At 40.1% G+C, this 21,073-nt stretch overlaps 1 protein-coding gene across 2 annotated transcripts; it reads right to left on the bottom strand.

The window, feature by feature from the left end:
• Positions 1-3,517: 3,517 nt before the first annotated feature.
• TLR3 (toll like receptor 3) lies at positions 3,518-14,693 on the bottom strand. 2 transcript variants are annotated; one of them, XM_054720332.1, is made up of 5 exons: positions 14,567-14,693; positions 9,500-9,951; positions 6,654-6,845; positions 4,001-5,853; positions 3,518-3,746 (listed from the first exon to the last, which is right to left on the bottom strand). In XM_054720332.1, exons 2-5 carry the CDS (start codon positions 9,941-9,943, stop codon positions 3,518-3,520), a joined length of 2,718 nt encoding a protein of 905 aa, XP_054576307.1. In that variant the 5' UTR covers positions 9,944-9,951; positions 14,567-14,693. The 2 variants fall into 2 exon arrangements, with proteins under 2 accessions (XP_054576307.1, XP_054576308.1); XM_054720333.1 differs by lacking the exon at positions 14,567-14,693 and having other exon boundaries at positions 9,500-9,952.
• Between the last annotated feature and the right edge of the window lie 6,380 nt (positions 14,694-21,073).

A 21,073-nucleotide genomic window follows, 5' to 3' on the forward strand; every position in this document is an offset into this window, starting at 1 on the left:
AATAAATCGATTGTATCTAATACTTATTACAATCTAAAAGGTGTCATTAGTAGTTAAAACCTAAATAAACACCTAGATTTATTTTAAATGCAAGGTTGTTGATTCAGCTGGGTTTGGGTTTGAAAGTGAAAATCAGGAAGAAGGAGTTGGAGTGAACAGATAATATAATGACATCTGAGTGCATCCAAACAAGTCAATTCACTGGTGGAAATTCATAGGTCAGACCAGCATCCTTTTCTACACACCTTGTCTTGAACACAAGGGAGAAGGACTTCTGAGGACAATTAGAAAAGACATTCTTGGGAAGTTGCTTCCTGTTTAGGTCAAACACAGGTCAAGGCTCACAGCTTGATTAATTTTACTTATATTCAGTTCAACAGATCATCCTTGTGTATCCTGACCTCTTACATATTAAGCAATTTTTAAAAGATTACACTTGAACTCAATTTAAATTGTGGCCATTTGATTGTCTACCTCATAAGCAAATACAGAAGAGAATAAGAGCAAAGTTACTTTCTGCCCTGCTTTTCATGATTTGATGACATTGATTCATAATAATAATTTACTTATAATTATTTTAATGAAGTTGAGAACATTGAAACATGACAATGTGCATCAAGAAAAAAAGTAGTTGTGGTTTTTATTTTATGATTCCAAAACAAATGTTAACAAAAACATTATAAAACAATTGTCTCACATGTGAGTGTCCTGTGTAATGAGGAAGTGGAAAGAAGTCCTCCACGTGTTCACGTTGTTGGGAGACAGCAGACTCTCAGAATCATGGTTCAGTGGATATGACTTTTTTCAGGATTATGTGAATTTCCCCCTGAAAACACTAAACTAGTTAAATCACAGTTCCAAAATGGGACATTTCTAATGCTCCCTGAGCTCAACAAATACATGCTTTAAAGATAGAAATGTACTCAGCTGTATAATTTCAACTCTCTTTTACATTTGAATACCAGAACTAGAAAGGTTTTAAAAAGCTATTCATCACAGTATGGAGTTTCCTCAAAAAACTGAAAATGGAACTCCCATTTGACCCAGTAATCCCACTTCTAGGAATATATCCCAAGAAACTAGGAACACCAATCAGAAAGGATACATGCACCCCTATGTTCATAGCAGCACAATTTACAATAGCTAAGATTTGGAAACAGCCTAAGTGCCCATCCGCAGAGGAATGGATTAAAAAATGTGGTACATCTATACAATGGAAAACCACGCTGCTGTAAAAAGGAACTCCTAGCATTTGCAACAGCATGGATGGACCTGGAGTGCATTATGCTAAGCGAAATAAACCAGTCAGAGAAAGACAAATATCACACAATCTCACTCATTTGTAGAATATAATTAACAACAAACTGATGAACAAAAATAGATCCAGAGGCAGAGAAGCACTAATCCGATGGTTAAACCTCAGAGTGAAGGTAGGGGAGGGTGGAGGTAAGAGGGAGAGATCAACCAAAGGACTTGTATGCATGCAGATAAGCCTCACCAATGGACACAGACACCAGGGGGGTGAGGGCATGAGCTGGGGGGGTGGGGGGGCAATGGGGAAATAAGGACACATACATAATACATTAATCAATAAATAAAGAAAAAAAAGCTATTCATGTCTATTTCCAATAATTAGACTCTTTTTATGTAAAACAAAATAATCATAAGAACTAATTTATACCTAGCATATTATTTTGTGGTACAATAATCTGTATATATAAAACCCTAATATGAAAATAGACCAAACAGTGGAACAACTAAAAAAACTGAACAACTGGTTGCTATGACATGCGCTGACCATCAGGAGGCACGCACAAAACATGGCGGGCATTGGCAGCAGTGGGCAGAGCGAAGAACATGGTGGGACAGTGGACCAGGTGAGTGGGGGTACCAGACCAAGGTGGGGCACCAGCTGCTGTCATCGGGGCGAGCCTCTGGTGGTTACTGAAATTCTTTGCTCCTACACGCCCAGGTCCCACCTGGTCCTCACACCTGCTGCTGGCGCTGACCCTGCTCGCACCTGCTGCCAGTGCCAGAGCCGCTGCTCAAATCCGCTGCCAGCACCTGGCACCGGACCCGATCACTCGGCACCATCAGCGGGTGCGAGCGGTGGCTGCTGGCCCCAATTGCCCCTCAAGGCTTCTCCACCTCCACCTGCTCCTGACTGGTGATCAAGGCTGGCAGCTGCCTCTCACACCCACTGCAGGCAACGGCCCCGCTTGCACCCACTGCTGGCACTGGAGCTGCTGCTCGCACCCCCTGCCAGTGCCCAGCGCCGGTCCCAATCACTCGGCACCATCATTGGGTGTGAGCAGCAGCTGCCAGCCCCAATTGCCTCTGAGGACTTCTCTACCTCCCCCTGCTCCTAAGGGGTGATCGGGGCAGCAGCCGCCGCTCACACCCACTGACGGCGTCAGCCTCAATCTCTCTGCACTGTCAGTGGTTGAGAGCACATGGGAGCAGCGTAGCTGGAGTGGGGCTGCCTGCCGACAGGGGACTGTGGTGGGAGGGGCCAGGTGGGAGTGCGGAGGATGGGCTGAGACCCACCCCTGAGCCCACCACAGCCTTGTGGCCCACAGTTCCTTTCAAGGTGCATGAATTTGTGCACTGGGCCCCTAGTATAATCTACTATCTGAAGGTATAAACCATGATCATCATCACTGAATACATGAGAATATTTATGATTTTTTTTATCATCATATTTTTAAGATCATGAATCATGAATCAGTGGGACCAAGTCATATGGCCAGGGCTACCTCCAGAGTCTGTGAGCAAGGGAGGACAAGATCTTGTTTTCACAAAGCCAATCTACTAATTAACTTCAAGAAGTAAGCCTTTCTGCAATTATTCTAAGTAAGATAATTATTTCTTCTAACATATTCTTTGGCAGGATTTCAAATATTAAGAAAATATAAGTATTTATTAAATCATTTGTTTTATTAAGTAATCAAAATTATTAACAAATGATTTCTGCCCTACAGTCTGCATATTAAAATGGTATTTAAAATTTAACAAAATCAACACTGGGATAGGCACTACTAAAATACAGGCTTTTCAATTGGAAAATTACTGTAATTAAACTTTAAAAAATATGGGTATATATTTTATTGTTTATAATTGAAATACCATTGTGCCCATTAAAACAATTATTTTTTTATTCTGAGTACATAAAAAACCTAAATATAACTATTACAAACCCTCACATAACTCTTACTTCACTTAAATAAGGAACATTTTTAAACTTTCTTACGTTTTCATTGGCCTCAGTAACCAATTATATATATTCATTAATAGGGGATATTCCTATATGTTTCTTTTGGGTCAAATTAAGTCAATTGGTAATAAAAAGTCTGAAATAAGGAGATATATTTCCATAGAAGAGAGATAACTGTGATCTAATACCCTCACCCATAAAATATAAACAAACAGATTTACACTGTTTTCAAGTAAAACTTAAATTTACCATGAAACTTTTTAAATTAGGAAAGTTACTCCTTTGTTTAATTTTTAAATAAATCTAATGTACTGAATTTCTAGACCCAAGTGCTACTTGCAATTTATGATGAAAGGCATTTTTCCGTTCTTTCTGAACTGGCCAGTTCAAGATGCAGTGAGATTTAAACATTCCTCTTCGCAAGCAGAGTGCATGGTTCAGTTTATAATCTGGAATCTCCTCAAGAAAGATCAAGATAATGGAATCTAGGTTTTGTTCAATAGCTTTCTGAACTGCTTGGTGCACCTTGAATCTAAGTAAAAACAAACAAGCAAAAACACAATAAATTGAATTAAGTTATACATAAATATACAATTTTTAATAGTCAAAAGCTCTAAAATCTAAAATTCCCCTTAGAATTTACTTTGATCTCTCACTAAAAATCAGGTTATATTTTTTCTTAATTTTATTTTTTAAATTCTTTGAGTTGTGAGTAAAATGTTGGTAATATTGAAAAGCTCAATGTGAAAACAGGTATATACTTCAAATGTCACAGTGTTCACCTACCTTTTGCATAATGGATCTTTTAATAGATGCTGTGTTATAACAAAAATGGTTTTCCTGCTCCTTTTGATGCTATTAACAATTGCTTCAAGTTCAAGGACACCCGCCTGAAAGTCCCTTTCTTCCAGACAAAATCTGAGAGTTCGATCTTGTTCTTCCATTGGGGAGAAGTTCTCCCAGACCCAGTCCCTATCTTCATAGGCGTGAATTATATACGCCACATAGTCAAACTGCTCTGGCTGTCTATCCATTTCCTTGAAACCAAGAGCTCGATGCACTAAAACATTCCAGTAGAAGGATATCCTCCAGCCTTCGAAATGGATGCACAGTACAATAAAGATAAAACTCAATAAGATACTGGTATTTACCATGAAAAGGAGTTTGAAGGGGGCACTGTCTTTGCAGGGTGATATATCAAAAAGCATCACTGGAAAACCATGATATTGAGGCGGGGTATTGCAGAGATAATGGCTTGATAGCTCAGAGATATTGGTATGGGTAGCATTGAGCCAGGTAACAAACCAGGCAATGCTTTCACACGTGCAATCAAACGGATTAAAGCGCATATCTAAATTACTCAGGTTCCTGAAAGCTGGCCCGAAAACATCCTTCTCCACTGATGTGATGAGATTCTTCTGAAGGCTCAGCGACTTTAGAGATGCCTGCTTGTCAAAGATGGATGGTGGAAGTATGTTTAAATTATTCAACCCTAAATTGATGCTCTTTAACTGAAGCAAGTCCTTGAAGGCCTCTGCTGGGATCTCATCAAAGCCGTTAGACTCTAAATTAAGGATGTGGAGGTGAGAAAGACCCTTCAGAAAATTAACAGGACCACCAGGATTTGCTTGTTTCCAGAGCCGGGCTAAGTTGTTATGCTGCAAATCCAGAATTTCCAGTCTGTCCAGACCCTCCAACAGTTCATCATTGATGTTGGCTATGTTGTTGTTGCTTAGATCGAGGATGGTCATATTGGCAAGAGGGCGAAAAGGTGAAGGGGAGCTATCCAGGTTTTTAAGGGCCACCCTTCGGAGCATCAGTTGTCGAAGGCTTGGAACCAAGGCGAAAGAGCTGCTAGTCAGTTGCAGGTATTTGTTATAGGAAAGGTAGATTTCAACAATGTTTTCTAGACCTCTCCATTCCTGGCCCGTGAGTTCCTGCCCAATGTCATTAATGCCGAGGTCGAGTACCTTTAGGTGGCCCAACCAAGAAAAAGCACCACTCTCTATTTTTGAGATTTTATTTCTTGTTAGGTTGAGCATCAGTAAAGGAGAATGAGCAAGTGATACAAATGTTTTATTCGTTAAAGTTTGCAAACTGGTGAAGGAGTTGGCTAGACTTAAATAACGCAGCTGTGTGAGTCCCGTGAACATATTGCTTTTTATGCCTGGAAAGTTGTTATTGTCCATGTTAAGATACTCCAAACATGTGAGCCACTGAAAGGAAAAATCATCAATCTTGGGAGACAAAGCAAGGGAATTGCTTTGTTTAGTAAAAGAGCATCTTAAATTCAGGTATCTCACGTTGAAAAGCCCATAGAAGGAGCGAGAAGACAAATGTACTATGTTATTATACTCCAGAAAGAGATATTCTAGATGTGGAAGCCACGCAAAGGAATCATTGCCAATCGCATTTAAGCCATTATAGGAAAGATCGAGCACGGTGAGGTTTGTCTGCTTTAGTCCAGCGAAAGTCGTATTGCTTGTTTTGTACAGCTGGGTGCCGCTCAGGGAGAGAGTCTGAATGCTTGTGTTTGACAATTCCTGACAAAGGTTCTCGGTGAGACTGGGGCCCAACTGGGCATTGTTCAAAGAGAGACCAAACAATTTTCCAATTGCATGAAAACACCCTGGAGAGAACTAAGGGTAGAGGGGGAAAAATTGGTTAATAACCAAGACATACTAGAGTTTGTATGAACCTTGCAACACAATCTGTTAAACACAATGCGTTACTTCAGTCCCCTCCCCTTTTCATCACCTTCTCTGGGTTTTCTCTCCATCCCTCTAATGCACATCTCCTTATTCTGCACCTGTAACACCCAGGCCTTGCTCCAACCCCCCTCCCCCACCATGTCCTTCCCCTGGCCACAGGATAACTTCTACTCAGCATCCATGGCTCAGCTTAGATGTCACTCCTGCTGGGGTCCTTACATGCCTGACACTGTGCTACATTGTCTAGCACACAGCCCTACGAAGTAATGTTTATTACACTAACTTTATAGCTGGAGAACCAGAGTAGAGAGAACTTGAATAATTTGCCTGATTGCACAATTAATAAGAGAGAAAGCCCAGAGAGGAAGGCAACTAACTTAGCTCTAAAGCCCGTGCCCTTAAGCATCACGCTATGTTCATTCTTTCAGAGATTTTGTAAGATAGATGGTATTATTTCCACTTTACATGTGAGGACCCAGAGAGGTGAAGTTCCCCCAAGTCAAAGTACTGGTCTATAATAGAAGGAGGATTTTAAGCCACTTCTGTTTGACAGCGGAGCCCTAGCTCATAATTGCTACCCAACTCCCTTTCTTGTGAGTGTGACCAAGAAGTCAGTGTGAAGGATCTCAGAAATCTATAGGGATTTTTGGATTATTATCCATGTGACACAATTACGGACTGCCCACACTTAAAGACAGAACATGAAATAATTTTATCTCACTTCTTACCTCTTTAATTTGATTTGAAGACAACTCTAGTTTTTTTAAAGAAGAATTGCCAAGGAAATCAAGTTCTTCACGTCTTAGTACATGAATTTTATTATTCGATAATAGTAGCTCTTGGAGATTTTCCAGTTGGAGTTCAGTTCCTAATTTAGTAGATGATAAGCCATTATGAGATAGATCTAATTTGATTAAATTCTGAGAGAGAAAAAAAGTACATGTTAAAGTCTTGCCATCAAAAATAGTCCCTCTAAATCAGGGGTGGGGAAGGGCCATTGGATATTTATAATATCATTCACATGCTATACAAAACTATCAACTTAAACATTAGCCTGCATATTTGATTAAACACTTAACTAACTCACTCCTAGTGCCTTGGCAGGGCCAGACCAAATAATTTTATGGGCCTTATACAGTCTGCAGGCCAGATGTTTCCCACCCCTGCTCTAATTGTATGTGAACCTTAGAAAGAACTGAACAGCAAAATGTCATTTCTCTATTATTCTAGAAAACTGACAGTAGGAGTAATAAAAATCTTTGTTGAGATTGAAAATATTATTGTTGCAAGGATTTAGTTCCTTACATCAAGAATCACTTTATTTCTCTTACTGAAATAAAAAAAGGCTTAAGCTTACTTATTCATGACATAAACAATAGTCATAATAAGCACGTATTTACATATCTATATATATAAAAGCCTAAGCAACTGGCTGACCGTTTGACCGAACAGTAGCTATGACATGCACTGAGCACCAGCGGGCAGACACTCAACCACAGGCATGGAAACATGGAACAGACTGATAAATCTCAGAGGAAAAAGGGGAGAGGGGAGGACGGGAAGAGATTAACCAAAGATCTTATATGCATCCTAGAGGATTTGTGCACCGGTGGGGTCCCTCGGCTTGGCCTGTGCCCTCTCGTAATCCAGGACCCCTCAGGGGATGTCAGATAGCCAGTTTCAGCTGAATCCCCACAGGCCAGGCTGAGAGACCCCACCGGTGCATGAATTCATGCACCGAGCCTCTAGTTTATTTATAGTAAACTTATATTTCTGATCTAAGTAATATTCATGTGGCTTTTTAAGCATATAGTGTCATACATCAGGCTTGAAACTAAACAACAGGAAAAGAGAAATGTTTTCGTGAAAACTATGAGGCCCAGCTAGTGTTGTTCAGTGGCTGAGCATCAACCAATGAAGCAGGAGGTCACGGTTCGATTCTTGGTTAGGGCACATTCCTGGGCTTTGTCCCCATTGTGCAGTATGCAAGAGGCAGCCAATTGATGATTCTTTCTCATCATTGATGTTTCTATTTTTCTCTCCCTCTCCCTTCCTTTCTGAAATCAATAAAATATATTTTGAAAAAGAACTATCAGTAGAACTTTGTCAACCATGAAACTCTAAGAAGATTTTTATACTGAGCAAGGTCGATAGCTATGTAGACTTTGCATCATGTCTAGTAGAGAATGTTCACTTTTGTTTGTTTTGTCAGAGTTGTGGGGTGTTTTTTCACCCTATGCTGTTTTTGAACATGTATGCTACAAACTCAAGTAAAGGATAAGAAAACATGGATATATGTTAGGGCAAAATCTTATGTCTATTAAAGAGAATAACACTTTTATTTTTTTTAAATAATGATAAAATTTCCCCCAATAATTACTCCAACCAGATATTGAGGTCTTTGTGTCCAAAGATATTTTTTCCACCTCATAATCTAAAAAGGCCCCAAAAGAAATTTCAAATAGCTTCCAAGCAAATCATTTTATAAAAGTTTCTAAGCATATTTAAATAAGTATGTTATTTTTGGCATCTGAGGTCAAGAAATGACCAGTTGGTTATAAGTCCATAAAAAGAAGAAAACAAATAGTTTTGAAATGGCTTTGGTTTGGAAAAGCACTTAATAGTTGTCTTAAATTTAGAGATAATAAATACAGGATGGGGCACGAGTAGGTTTACAGTTGTGAGTACATGAAACACAGTTTATTCTTGTATTATTTATTAATTGTATTATTTTTTCATATGAGCAACCATCAACCTACTTTAGCTCTACCCTGTACATTTTTCACAGACTTAAAATTCAAGCAAAGTACTAAAAGGAAAAATGTAAGCACTTATTGGAAAAACAATATTGTGAGATTTCTAAAATCAAGAATAGATAACTTTAAGTTGAACAACTTATCATGTATCAATGTGTTAACCTTATTTAAGTCAGAATTTGCACTCGACTTTTTTTTCATTATTTCAGGTACAAAATCAGCAGCCTTGAAAGGGTATTTGCTGTGCTCCTCATGGGATGTTCTGATTCATCTCTGATCCCTACCTCTTGTATCTAAGAAAGTTCTATTTCTAATGGGAAGAAGCAAAAGAGGCAGAGATCTTTAAAATTAAGATTGCAACTGATTTAAGCCCTAGACAATTTGGCTCAGTGGATAGAGCATCAGGCTGCAGACTGAAGGGTCCCGGGTTTGATTCCAGTCAAGGCCACATACCCGGGTTACAGGCTTGATCCCCAGAAGGGGGCGTGCAGGAGGCAACCAATCAATGATTCTCTTTCATCATTGATGTTTCTATCTCTCTCTTCTCTTCCTTCCTCTCTGAAATCAATAAAAATACATTTTTACAAAAAGAAATAAACTGATTTAAGATGATATTTTCTCTTTTCAAAACATTTCCCATGATAATGGCAATATTTGTGTGTGGTTCCCCTCAGCCCCCCAATTTGGGTAGATCAGATTTCGCCTTCTTCACTCATATATCTAGATATTAAGTCTAAGGATGAATACATGACTTGAAACCTTAACATTAGATAACATACTTTTCATTTATTATATGGAAATAAACATTTTCATCTTACCTTCAGGTTTTTAAAGGGATTATTTTGAATTTTATGGATTAAGTTGTACCTAAGATGGAGTTCAGTCAAATTCCGGCAGAAGATAAAGGTTTTGTCAGAAAGTTGAGATAGCTCATTGTGTTGGAGGTTCAAAATTTCCAACAAGGGAAGTTTTTGGCACAATTCTGGCTCCAGTTTTGAGATGGAGTTAAATCCTGCATCTAAGATAGTAAGTTGACTGTATCTTGTAAAATTGGCAGGCGGTAATTTTCTGAGCTGATTATGGGTCAGATTCAGCACTGTTATGTTTGCCGGGAGGTCATCGGGTATCTGAGTCAACTTCAGGTGACTGCAGTCGGCTACTTCATGCTGAACAGCACATCTGCTGGCAGAAGATGTACACTGCATCCAAAAGGGCAACAGTCCCAAAAAGCAGCAGATATGACACAGCAGATTCCGGCTCATGATCCCACCTTATAAAAAAAAATCATTAAAAAGCAATAAATTACATTAATAACACATGTTTTCACATGCATTGGTATATTCTTAGTAAAATATATAACCAAATGTATCTATGCATGATTTTTTTACTATAACTTCATGATATACAAGTATGTTTTTTTTTATTTTTAAAAAAATCTTTATTGTACAGATTATTACAATTGTTCCTCTTTTTTCCCCCATAGCTCCCCTCCACCCGGTTCCCACCCCACCCTCTGCCCTTAGCCCCCCCCCCACTGTCTTCATCCATAGGTGTATGATTTTTGTCCAGTCTCTTCCCGCACTCCCCACACCCTTTTCCCCCCAAGAATTGTCAGTCCACTCCCTTTCTATGCCCCAGTGGCTCAGAATCCCCAGTTATCTGAGGTGGACACTCTTGGTGCACCCCTTTGTGAGCTGTGTGCACAGTCTTGTTGTAGTTAAGCCTATTCTATTATATTCACCAGTTTATTCTCTTCATCAGATTTTTTATTCACTTGATTTTTAGATTCACTTGTTGATAGATATGTATTTGTTGTTCATAATTTTTATCTTTATCTTTTTCTTCTTCTTCCTCTTCTTAAAGAATACCTTTCAGCATTTCATATAATACCTGGTTTGGCGGTGATGAACTCCTCTAGCTTTTTCTTATCTGTGAAGCTCTTTATCTGACCTACAATTCTGAATGATAGCTTTGCTGGGTAGAGTAATCTTGGTTGTAGGTTCTTGCTATTCATCACTTTGAATATTTCTTGCTACTCCCATCTGGCCTGCATAGTTTCTGTTGAGAAATCAGCTGACAATTGTATGGGTGCTCCCTTGTAGGTAACTAACTGTTTTTCTCTTGCTGCTTTTAATATTCTCTCTTTGTCTTTTGCTCTTGGCATTTTAATTATGATGTGTCTTGTTGTGGTCCTCTTTGGATTCCTTTTGTTTGGGGTTCTGTGTGCTTCCTGGACTTGTAAGTCTGTTTCTTTTAACAGGTGGGGGAAGTTTTTGGTCATTATTTCTTCAAATAGGTTTTCAGTATTTTGCTTTCTCTCTTCTTCTGGCACCCCCATGATTCGGTTGTTGGTACGCTTGAAGATGTCCCAGAGGCTCCTTACACTATCTTCATAGTTTTGGATTCTTTTTTCTTTTTACTTTTCTGGTTGGGTGTTTTTTGCTTCTTTGTATTTCAAATCTTTGACTTGATTCTTGTGATCCTCTAGTCTGCTGTTGGATCTCTGTATATTATTTTTTTATTTCAGTCAGTGTATGCTTAATTTCTAGTTGGTCCGTTTTCATATCCTCGAGGGTCTCGCTAAGTTTATTGGCCTTTTCTAGGAAATTCTTGAAAAACCTTATAACCGTGGTTTTGAACTCTATATCCATTTGTTTGCTTTCCTCCATTTGCAACTTGTTTCTTTGTCTCCGCATTTTGGCTGCTTCCCTGAGTTGATAGAGTGGCTTTGTGTGCTAGGTGTCCTATAGGGCCCAGTGGCTCAGAATCCCCAGTTACCTGAGGTGGACACTCTTGGTGCACCCCTTTGTGGACTGTGTGCACAGTCTTGTTGTAGTTAAGCCTTGATTTTTGTTGGTATCACTGGGAGGAATTGACCTCCAGGTCAGTTGGCTGTGAGGATCAGCTGTGTCTATGCTGGGAGAACTTCTGTGCTAGAAACACCCTTATGAGACAAGACTTGCTCCAGTGGGGCTTTGGTGCTCACTGAGTCTGCCCTCTGAGTGTGTCCCTTATGGATCTGAGGAGTTGTAATCTGGATGGTCCCACTCTGACCCCTGGGTACACTGGCTATTGGATCTCCAAGGAGGTGCTAATTTAGCCTCTGCCTGAGGCCACCCAGCAGAAGCTATGGAGAGATCTGCAGATTCCTCTTCTTTGTTTGGGTTTTGGAGGTGCCCAGATGAGGCCCAGCTATGAAGCAATGCAAGCTGCTGTGGGACCTTGGGCCTTCTTTTGAAAGTTCTGGGTCTCACTGACTCAGCTGCAGTTTGTTAGGTAAGTTTAGATTTCAAAGGACCAAGGCCATTCATATGCAAAAGCCTCTGCGCTCAGCTTGGATGGGGTGGAGTCTCAGGGCGGAGCAATCAGCAATGGCTTCTAGGGGAGGGATCTCAGGGTGGAGCAAACAGCAATGGCTTCCCGTCAGCCCTGCCCTAAGAGGCCCCTGGGTCTCAGTGTCCTGCGGTAATCGCTGCAAGCACCTCTGAGAGAAAACCGCCCTCAAATTCGCCCACTGCCAGACAGTCCATTTTCTCCCCAAATGAGTCTGGGTCCCCAAAGTCTCGCCCAGAACTGGAGTTCAGAGCAGTTGGGAGATTGTGTCTCCCTGTGGATTGAAAAAGACAGCTTTTTCAATCCACAGGGAGTATGCCAGCCCTCTCCGCATGTGCCTCCGTACCTCTGCCTTCCTCAGCTCCTGTGAGTCTCAGTGTGCTTTTCTCTTTCCTTCTAGTTGTAGAATTTCCACTCAGCCAGCCTTCCTGTGGTTCTGGATGATGTCCATTTTGTCTTTTAGTTGTAGTTTTGAAATCGTTGTGCGAAGCAGCAGTTTAGGTGTTTACCTATGCCGCCATCTTGGTTTCTCTCCTACAAGTATATAGTATACAAGTAGTACATTATATGGAAACTAGTGGCCCAGTGCACAGATTCATGCATATTGAAAGGAAATTAGTTAGAAAAAATATTTGAATATCACTATTCGCCCTTTCTCTATAATAGAAGTGTCAGAGGTGAAAGAAAATTAGTAAGATGTACATGAAAATAATATATAAATTGATTAATAAATAAACAATAACAACATGATATAACAACAACAAAGACATGATATGAAAACAAAAACATTATATAAAAACAACAAAAACATGATATAAAAACAACATTGATACAATGACTGATAAATTAATTAAACTTATTCTAATATCTCCCTGTATACCACATTAAGAGTAAAAACATTTTCAGAGTGCTTGAATAATTTTCCTTGTGATGAAGTATTTACAACTTTAAAGTCACATGCTCTTTGAACTCGAGAGAAAGCAACATATAACCGACCATGTCTGAAAATGGGTCCAGGTAGGAATATTCCTACTCTGTCTAAAGTTTGTCCTTGTGATTTATTAATAGTCATCACAAATGCTGGCATCGTGTGAAAATTTACTCAAATTAATTTAAATGGGAGGCCAGTGTCAGATGGGGACAAATCAATTTGTTAATCACTAATTTTTAAAAAATATGCTGGGTATTCTGGAAAATTAATATCATTTGGAGAAAATTTGCCTTTGCTACAACATTGAGTAAATTTTCCATCAGATGGTTTTTCATCAGAGAAATTTAGGGATAGGCAAATTTGACATGTAACAGTCCTTCTACCACAACTGTGTTCGATAATTGCATCCTCATTTACCTCATTTTTGCTATAAAGGCAGTTCCTACCAGTATTGTTGATGGCTATTCTTCAGACATATTCTGTTGAAAAAGTTGCTTTCTTTCAGCCTCAGAGGTATGTTGTGCCAGTGGTTGGTCTTCAGATACATTCTGTCAATGACCCTGGCTTCTTTGGGCTTCAGAGGTATGTTGTGGCAATAGTTGGTCTTTAGACATATTCTATTAACAATTTCGGCTTCAGAATGTCAACAAAAACGTGACATCATTACCCAGTGCCCACAGCCACAGTTTCCAGGCTAGGCTGGGCTGTGGTCCGCATTTTGCACCATGGGGTCTTGGCAGTATCGGCTGCAATTTGGTGGACTGTCACTCCAGGGTGGTGGTAGGGCCTATTCCCACTTGGGGGAAGCGGAGGGTTGCTTTGTGGGCGCCAGATCTGCAGTGCCATTTCTCTGAGTTTGTCATGGCAGCTCCTGTGTTGAGTGTCTGCCCTCTGGTGGTCAGTGCACATCATAGTGACTGGTTGGACAGTCGGACACTTCACATATTAGCCATATATGTGTGTGTGTGTGTGTGTGTGTGTGTGTGTGTGTGTGTAATTCAAACAGCATAGAAAAATACAAAACGGGACATACAAACTCCCTCTTCACACTTCACTTCCATTCCCATGGCAATGACCTAAAGTAACCTCTTGATAGTTTCTATTTTTAATTCTCATGGCCACCGTCACAAACCTAAATAATATGCTTATGTTACTATTGCTTCATTTACCAACTTTAAGTATTTTCTACCCATTCTAAAGATAAGGAACTTAATTATTGTGTTTCATCATTGTCGTCACAATTTTTCTTTAGTTATTTTTAATTTAATTTAGTCTATTGTTGCAATTATAATTTTAAAGACTATACTTAGAATTCTATCTATTGATCAACCAACTTTAGACAAACAATCTCTTGACTCTTCACCATGTGATACAGGAAATGTGCACCCCTGTATTTTCTACACACTTCTTCCTTCCTTGCATTTCCTAAAACTGTCAGCTATAACAGATATACAATGTTAGCATTTATCCTAAAGCTATGATAAGTCAGATAAACCTGGTCTAGATCAATTCATAAAATCTAAAGTCAATAGATATCATTTACAATTTTGTGATAATATAAATGACCGTTCACTGCAGAATCAGTAAGACTCGGAGAAACACAGCCATTAAGAGAACAAACCCTGGAATTACACCCTCTGAGTTCTGATCCTGGATCTGCTACTAGATAGCCTAGAGCAAGTTAATTCATTTCTCAAGCCTTGGTTTTCTTGTCTTGTAAGTAGAGATAATTAGAGTCACTCCTCCATAGGTTGTTACAAAGGTTAAAAGAGATAAGTCTTTCAGTGTCTGGAACAAAGGAGGATTTAATGTTACTACTATTATTATTAGTCAGTATAATAATCCATGTTGTATAAAGTGGTAATTATAACTATTTCCTATTTTGTAATTATTTTACTTTATAAAGAAAAATCTATGCAAAATGAAATACACTGAGTGGCCAGATTATTATGCATTCCATCAGGGTGGAGGCCCAGTGCATTAGAGGCCCGGTGCATGAATTAGAGGCCCGGTGCATGAATTCATGCATGGGTGGGGTCCAGCCAGCCTGGCCAGGGGGGAGGGGACATGGGCAGTTGGCCGCCCTGCCTGCTGGTCAAACTCCTGGTCGAGGGGACAATTTGCATATTAGCCTTTTATTATATAGGATATACACTGAGTGGCCAGGTTATTATGCGTTCAGAGATCATAATAATCTGGCCACTCAGTGTATATCACACGACAACCACAGCTTACCATTAAATTGGAAGGAAATAGTAGTGGGAGCCAAGCATGTAAAATACTTGATATTCAGGAAATGCATGGAGGGTTAGAAAGACTGTAGAAGCCCCTTTAACTCCACCCTGGGTTGGGTGGAGAGCTTCCTTCAGGACCCACGTGGCACTGTTTTCGCAGGCGGGGAAGCAGCCAGCATCCTCCCTGAACAACCACATCATTTAAGGAGGCCTCATTCCTTTCAAAGTCCTCTGTTTTTCCATTTCATTTTAAAGAATGAAAAGAAAGTCTCAGGTTAGGAGGCATCCATGGGACATCTTACCCTACTACTTGGTCTAAAGAGTGAAATTAATAAATTTAAGCACTTGCTAATACAACAGTCACCAAATCCGAGGCCTTTAAAAAAATTCTTTTTGTTTGTTTCTTTTAACTGGTGGAGATCTTTACTTTCCCTCTTCTAGGGCACATGTCCGGGGCTTACCTATGCGGCAGGTGGGCAGGTGACCCTGAGGGTAAGTGACCTCTCCTTTTCGGGAGACGCCCAGGCCCTTACCAGTGGGGTTTCCAAACCCCTTTCCCACCCCACCTATTGGCATTTCCCTGGCGAGCAATGACACTTAACAGTTTCTTTTATGTGCTTACTGTCTATTTGCATGTCTTCCCCATACTCAAATATTTTGCTCATTTATTAATCAGGTTGTTTCTTTTTTATTATTGTTTTATAGCTAATATTGTGTTATAGATTGTTTAATAACTAAAACCATACTCTTTTAATTATTGTAGCTTTACAGTAAGTCTTGAAGTCAGAAGTATAAATTTTCCCATTTTGGAACTCTTTTACTAGATTGCTTTGTGGCATGCAATGATTTATGGGAATTATCTGAAATAATTTTATTTTTTATTTATTTAATTATCCCTCCTTATGAAGAAGTAAGTGGTAATAGGAGAGGATATGGTTGTTTTTATTCTATGCTGTGTAACCTAGAAAGATGATTAGAACGTAGCCAGTATTGAATAAATATATGTTGAATGAATAGCTTTCCATGGGCAGTTAAAAATCAGCTCAAGAAAACCTTTTTTTTTTTTTTTTCTATGTATGGTTACAAACTTGTTTTGGTGGAATTTGTACCCGCTGTAGTATTTGCTGGTATGATTATTTACCTAGTTTACCATTTTCACAGTTTTTTTTAAAAAAAATCAAATGTATCCTCAAGGTATGGGGATGAATCAATAGTAATGATATTTTAACAGATTTTTGTATAAGATCTAAAAGTCATGTCACAAGAAGAATTCCAGATAAGTTTGAATGTAAAATCCTTTTACGTGATTATTCTAGGAAAACAGAACTTGTCTGAGTATTTAAAATTATTCCTTTTAAAATTAGTGGTTTTATTTTTATTCTACCGTAGTTCTCAGAAAAACAGAATAAATCAGCTTTTATAAATTAGCATTCCCATCCAATGGCCTTTACAATGCTGGCACTAAGTATTTTTAAAGCTACACACAATTTTATGTACACAGGCTCTGAGGAGCGTCACAGCCCGAGCCCGTTGGGGCCTGGCCGTTTGGAGAGCCGGTTCAGGGAGCACAGGACTCTGTCTCTGTCCGAGTCAGCGCCACACTGCACACTGGTGAGGACACGGAGTCTGGAGCCAGGCTGCTTCGCATTTCCACCAGCTACAGTTTGGCTTGTACCGTTTAGGGGGATATTTCTCTGTCCCCCTAAATTTATACACATACACCGTATGTAGACACTTGCCAACACAAAGCCATATTGCAAAGCTGGGAGGCAGCTTCCTGCAACTGCTAGCCAAGGCTGACTCCATCTCCATATGACCTGACCCACATCTGCCCAAGCTAATCGCTGATCCTCTTACCCATCCGAGTGGCTTTCCACTTCTCATCTCCATCCTTCCTCCTTTAGTAGGCCAAAGACAGCCTTTTTCTCACCCCTGGGAACAGTGGAAGGGTTCCTCCCTTTCCAGCACATTGTCATAAAGTGCCAGCTCAACTCCGCCCCAGCCATGCAGGCTGAGAGAGGGAGAAAAGCTCTCTGAAGCTCACAGGACTTTGTATCTTTAAGACGAAGCTGTAATTTTTGTAAAGGCTAGTGCCAAATAATTTCAGTAGCTACCTTACTGTGCCCGCCAGCTACATGACAAAGGAAAGAAACTTTTTTTTTCATTTGCTGCATAAAACTTGTTGCTATTATTTGTACTGAGTTATGTACACTTCACATCACCTGCCTGTTTTTTTGTTTTTTTTTCATGCTCCTAGGTGAGTGATTCTGACTAGATTTCAAGCACCAGAGCAAAGAAAGAGCAAAAAATCCTGAAACCCTAGAGTTTCACCCAACGAGAGATCCTAGCCCCCAGGAAGGTGGAATCTCTACCTTCAGGTACTCTGAGGACAGCTGTCCGCCCCGTTGTCCAAATCCAGCCGTGTTCCTCGGGGATGGGTGGCAAGTTTGCTGCAATCTCGAAAGTGAAACTGAAGTTAAAAAAAACACACACAAAAAACCTGTTCTAGTTGGTGCATTCTAAGAAGGGCAAAGGAAATAAAACACAATCACAGCAAGAGGCATTGAAAATAGCTCCTTGAGAATATCTTCTTCTTAGGTGCAGTCCCCCGGGTTTCCTTAAAAGGGGCACAGATTTAGCAACAGAGGAAGTTAAGACAGTGGGACTTCACCCCTCAGTGTCGGCAGGGCCAGTATTAAGAAGTTAATAAATATCTAACTGAGAGGGAATTCCTCTGTTATTAACTGAGGCTGATGCAAAACTGTCAGAATTGAACAGTGTGTGGTCAGAGGGACAGAAAAAACACTCCGTTCCTAATCAAAGCTAATTACTTCCATTTCTCTAATCTCACTTTCTCTTCTTGGTGACACTGTAAGAGAAGTAAGTGCAGAAACTCACCCTTTGACCAGAGAAGAGACCAAGTTTCACAGCCGAGAGGGAGCCGCCTTTCACAGGCAGAACCTGCGGGGAGCACCCAGACACCCGGAGGAAGTTCAGATTCACTGCCTAGTCTTCCATTCGCTTTACTGACTCCAACTGGGAATGTGCTTGTCCAGAAATGAGCACATTTTTTATTGTTATGATATAATATTATAACTACATAGTGGCCCAGTGCATGAAATTCGTGCATGTGGGGGGGGGGGTGTCTCTCAGCCCAGGCTGCACCCTCTCCAATCTGGGACATCCCTCTCACAATCCAGGACTGCTGGCTCCTAACCGCTCACCTGCCTATCTGCCTGATCACCCCTAACCACTCTGCCTGCTGGCCTGCTCGTCCCCAACTGCCACCCCCCGCTGGCCTGCTCGTCCCCAACTGCCACCCCCCTCCGGCCTGCTCGCCCCCAACTGCCCCCCTTGCCGGCCTGATAACCCCCAACTCCTCCCCCCGCCCCCGCTGGCCTGCTCACCCCCAACTGCCCCTCCCCACCAGCCTGCTCGCCCCCAACTGTCCCCCCTCCTGGCCTGATCGCCCCTAACTGCCTCTGCCTTGGCCTCACCACCATGGCTTTGTCCAGAAGGAAGGACGTCCAGAAGGTCTCCAGGTCAAATTAGCATATTACCCTTTTATTAGTATAGATAGGTATTATAGCAAAACATGACAATTGGCAGGGACTGTAGAGATCACCTCATCCAACTCCTCAGTCTGAGAAATGAGGAAAATGAAACCTAGTGGTGAGAGATTTGCCTAAGGACACACCACAGGTTGCCACAATGCCTTATACAAACAAGTAAAGTAATAAAGCTGAGGCGGTTGAAACAGGTCACTAGCTTGACTGGGTTGCAGAATTAAGAGCAAGAAGTAAACGTGTGTCAGTGTGTACACTGCCCACTCCTGGGCCGCAGCTGTAGCTATTGGTTATTTAAAAGGGTCGATATTGTTCACAGGTTTCATGTAGAGGGACTCATAAGACTTTTTGAGATAAACCTTTATTAAAAGGAACAAGGAGATTAGAACAACCAATCCAGTGTTAGCAGAAAGCCAAGGTCAGACTCTATCTTTTCACCATTAAAACTTCTCATGGGTTTATAATGTGGTGAATATATTGTGAACCTAGATAGATAGTTACACTTACAGCAGAGCATTAGATAAACAGTGAACTGTGCTCATGGGTCGCCCTTCTCAGCCACCGTTCAGAAAGGGCATTGCCTTGCTCAGTGGCTGAAATTCTAGAGGGCATTTCTTTTCCCTTTTTGAACTCTTTCCCTAACGTGAAGGTGCAGTTCCTCTTACCAGTGCCAGTTCCATTTCTGCTCCTGAAGCTTCAGAGGGTTTAAATGAAACTCAACCAAACCATAAACTCAGCAAGAACATGAATGAAAGAGGAAATAGCGCGATGCCCTTTCTACTATTCTCACTCATGTCTACTGAGCGAGACTGAACTTGAACTTCCCCTCTGCAAAAGAAATCAACATTTAACACACAGAGTTTCTGGTTTAGCCTGAACTTTTACTTATTTTTAATTTTTTGTAATTTTACAAAGTAGTTGCAAAGTGGTGATAACTTTATGTCTAAGTCAACCTGTGAAGTGGGTTAGTGTGAATGACGTTCTCGTGGTATGGCTAAAGGCTCTTCAAACCCTATGCCTTAAATTCGATATTTATTTACTAAAATAAAATTCTAGACCCAACTTCACTATCATCCTACACTTTAAACATCCTAATTAAATTTGAATAAATTGATGTCCACTGGGCACCCAATGAATTTAATCAGAAATGTCAGGCAATACCATTAAATTATCATACTCAACACAAGGAAGTTTAAAGTGTCAAGAGCAACTACAGGTTTCTCCTACCATTTAAAATAGTGCTCCTTTGAAGCCTTTCATAAGCCAAATGGCATAAAGAGAAGAAGCAGTGATCATTAATTTAATATGGAAAAAACTTTTGAGCATTTCCAGACTCAAAACATAACCTTCCAAATCAAACCAGATAACACCCAAAATCCAAAATAACATTAACATAGAGTAAAAGCAGGAACCATATAATAAATACACAACCTGCACCTGTATAAAGTAGACATAATGTATGTACAGAGTAGTTTTACTTATAGGCAGACTGACATATCCTCAAGATACACTTAGAGAAAACAGGTACTAATATAGGTCATTCATAAAAGCAAAGCAGCTTAATGAAAAAAGCAGGTCATACCTCTAACAACTTACCGTGATGATATTGAATTGGTCGTTGGTGAGAATTAATGCTCATGAAGATTGATCTCCATTTTATAATGCAAATTCTGAACCAGCCGGGGAAATAAAAAAGAAGGCCCAGGTTGGAAGGGTTGGGTAACTGAATTAACTACACGTCTTCTTCTCACCTAAGAGGAGGCTTTGTCTGTATTGTGGGCTGATTTATAATAAGAATATGAGAACCAGCTTTTAAAAAGTGAGAAGTAAAAGTAGGAGGAAAGTGGGGAGGAGGAAGGCACACTATGAAACAGATTTGGAGAGAAAATACCTAACCCTGACAAAATTCAGAAAGCTCTAATACAGTTTACAGTTTCTATAAAAAGCTAGCCTTAGACTTTACTTTATGTAGAAATAGGCCTACATAAGAGTTGACTGTACATTTTAACATCATCAAAAGAAATGCTGACATTCTTTTTTTTTTTTTAATTACCTCTTTCTGTTGTTTGTCCAAATTTCTACTTGGTTTGTATATTTTTAGAATTGATTTGTAAGAGCTTTTTGGAATATTATAGAAATTAACTTTGACCTAAATATAGTGCAGATTTTTTTTTACCTGATCTGTATCACAATGGTAGACTAGGAAATGTTGAGCTCTTGTTCCATCAAAAAACAAGAAACTGGCTGAACCAGCCCTATCGTAGCTCTGGAAAACAGCCAACGATCTATAGTAACTAAGTGAATGCCCCATGAAGAAAATGTTGCCTT

The sequence above is a fragment of the Eptesicus fuscus genome, chromosome 8 (assembly GCF_027574615.1).
Source record: "Eptesicus fuscus isolate TK198812 chromosome 8, DD_ASM_mEF_20220401, whole genome shotgun sequence".
NCBI lineage: Eukaryota > Metazoa > Chordata > Mammalia > Chiroptera > Vespertilionidae > Eptesicus > Eptesicus fuscus.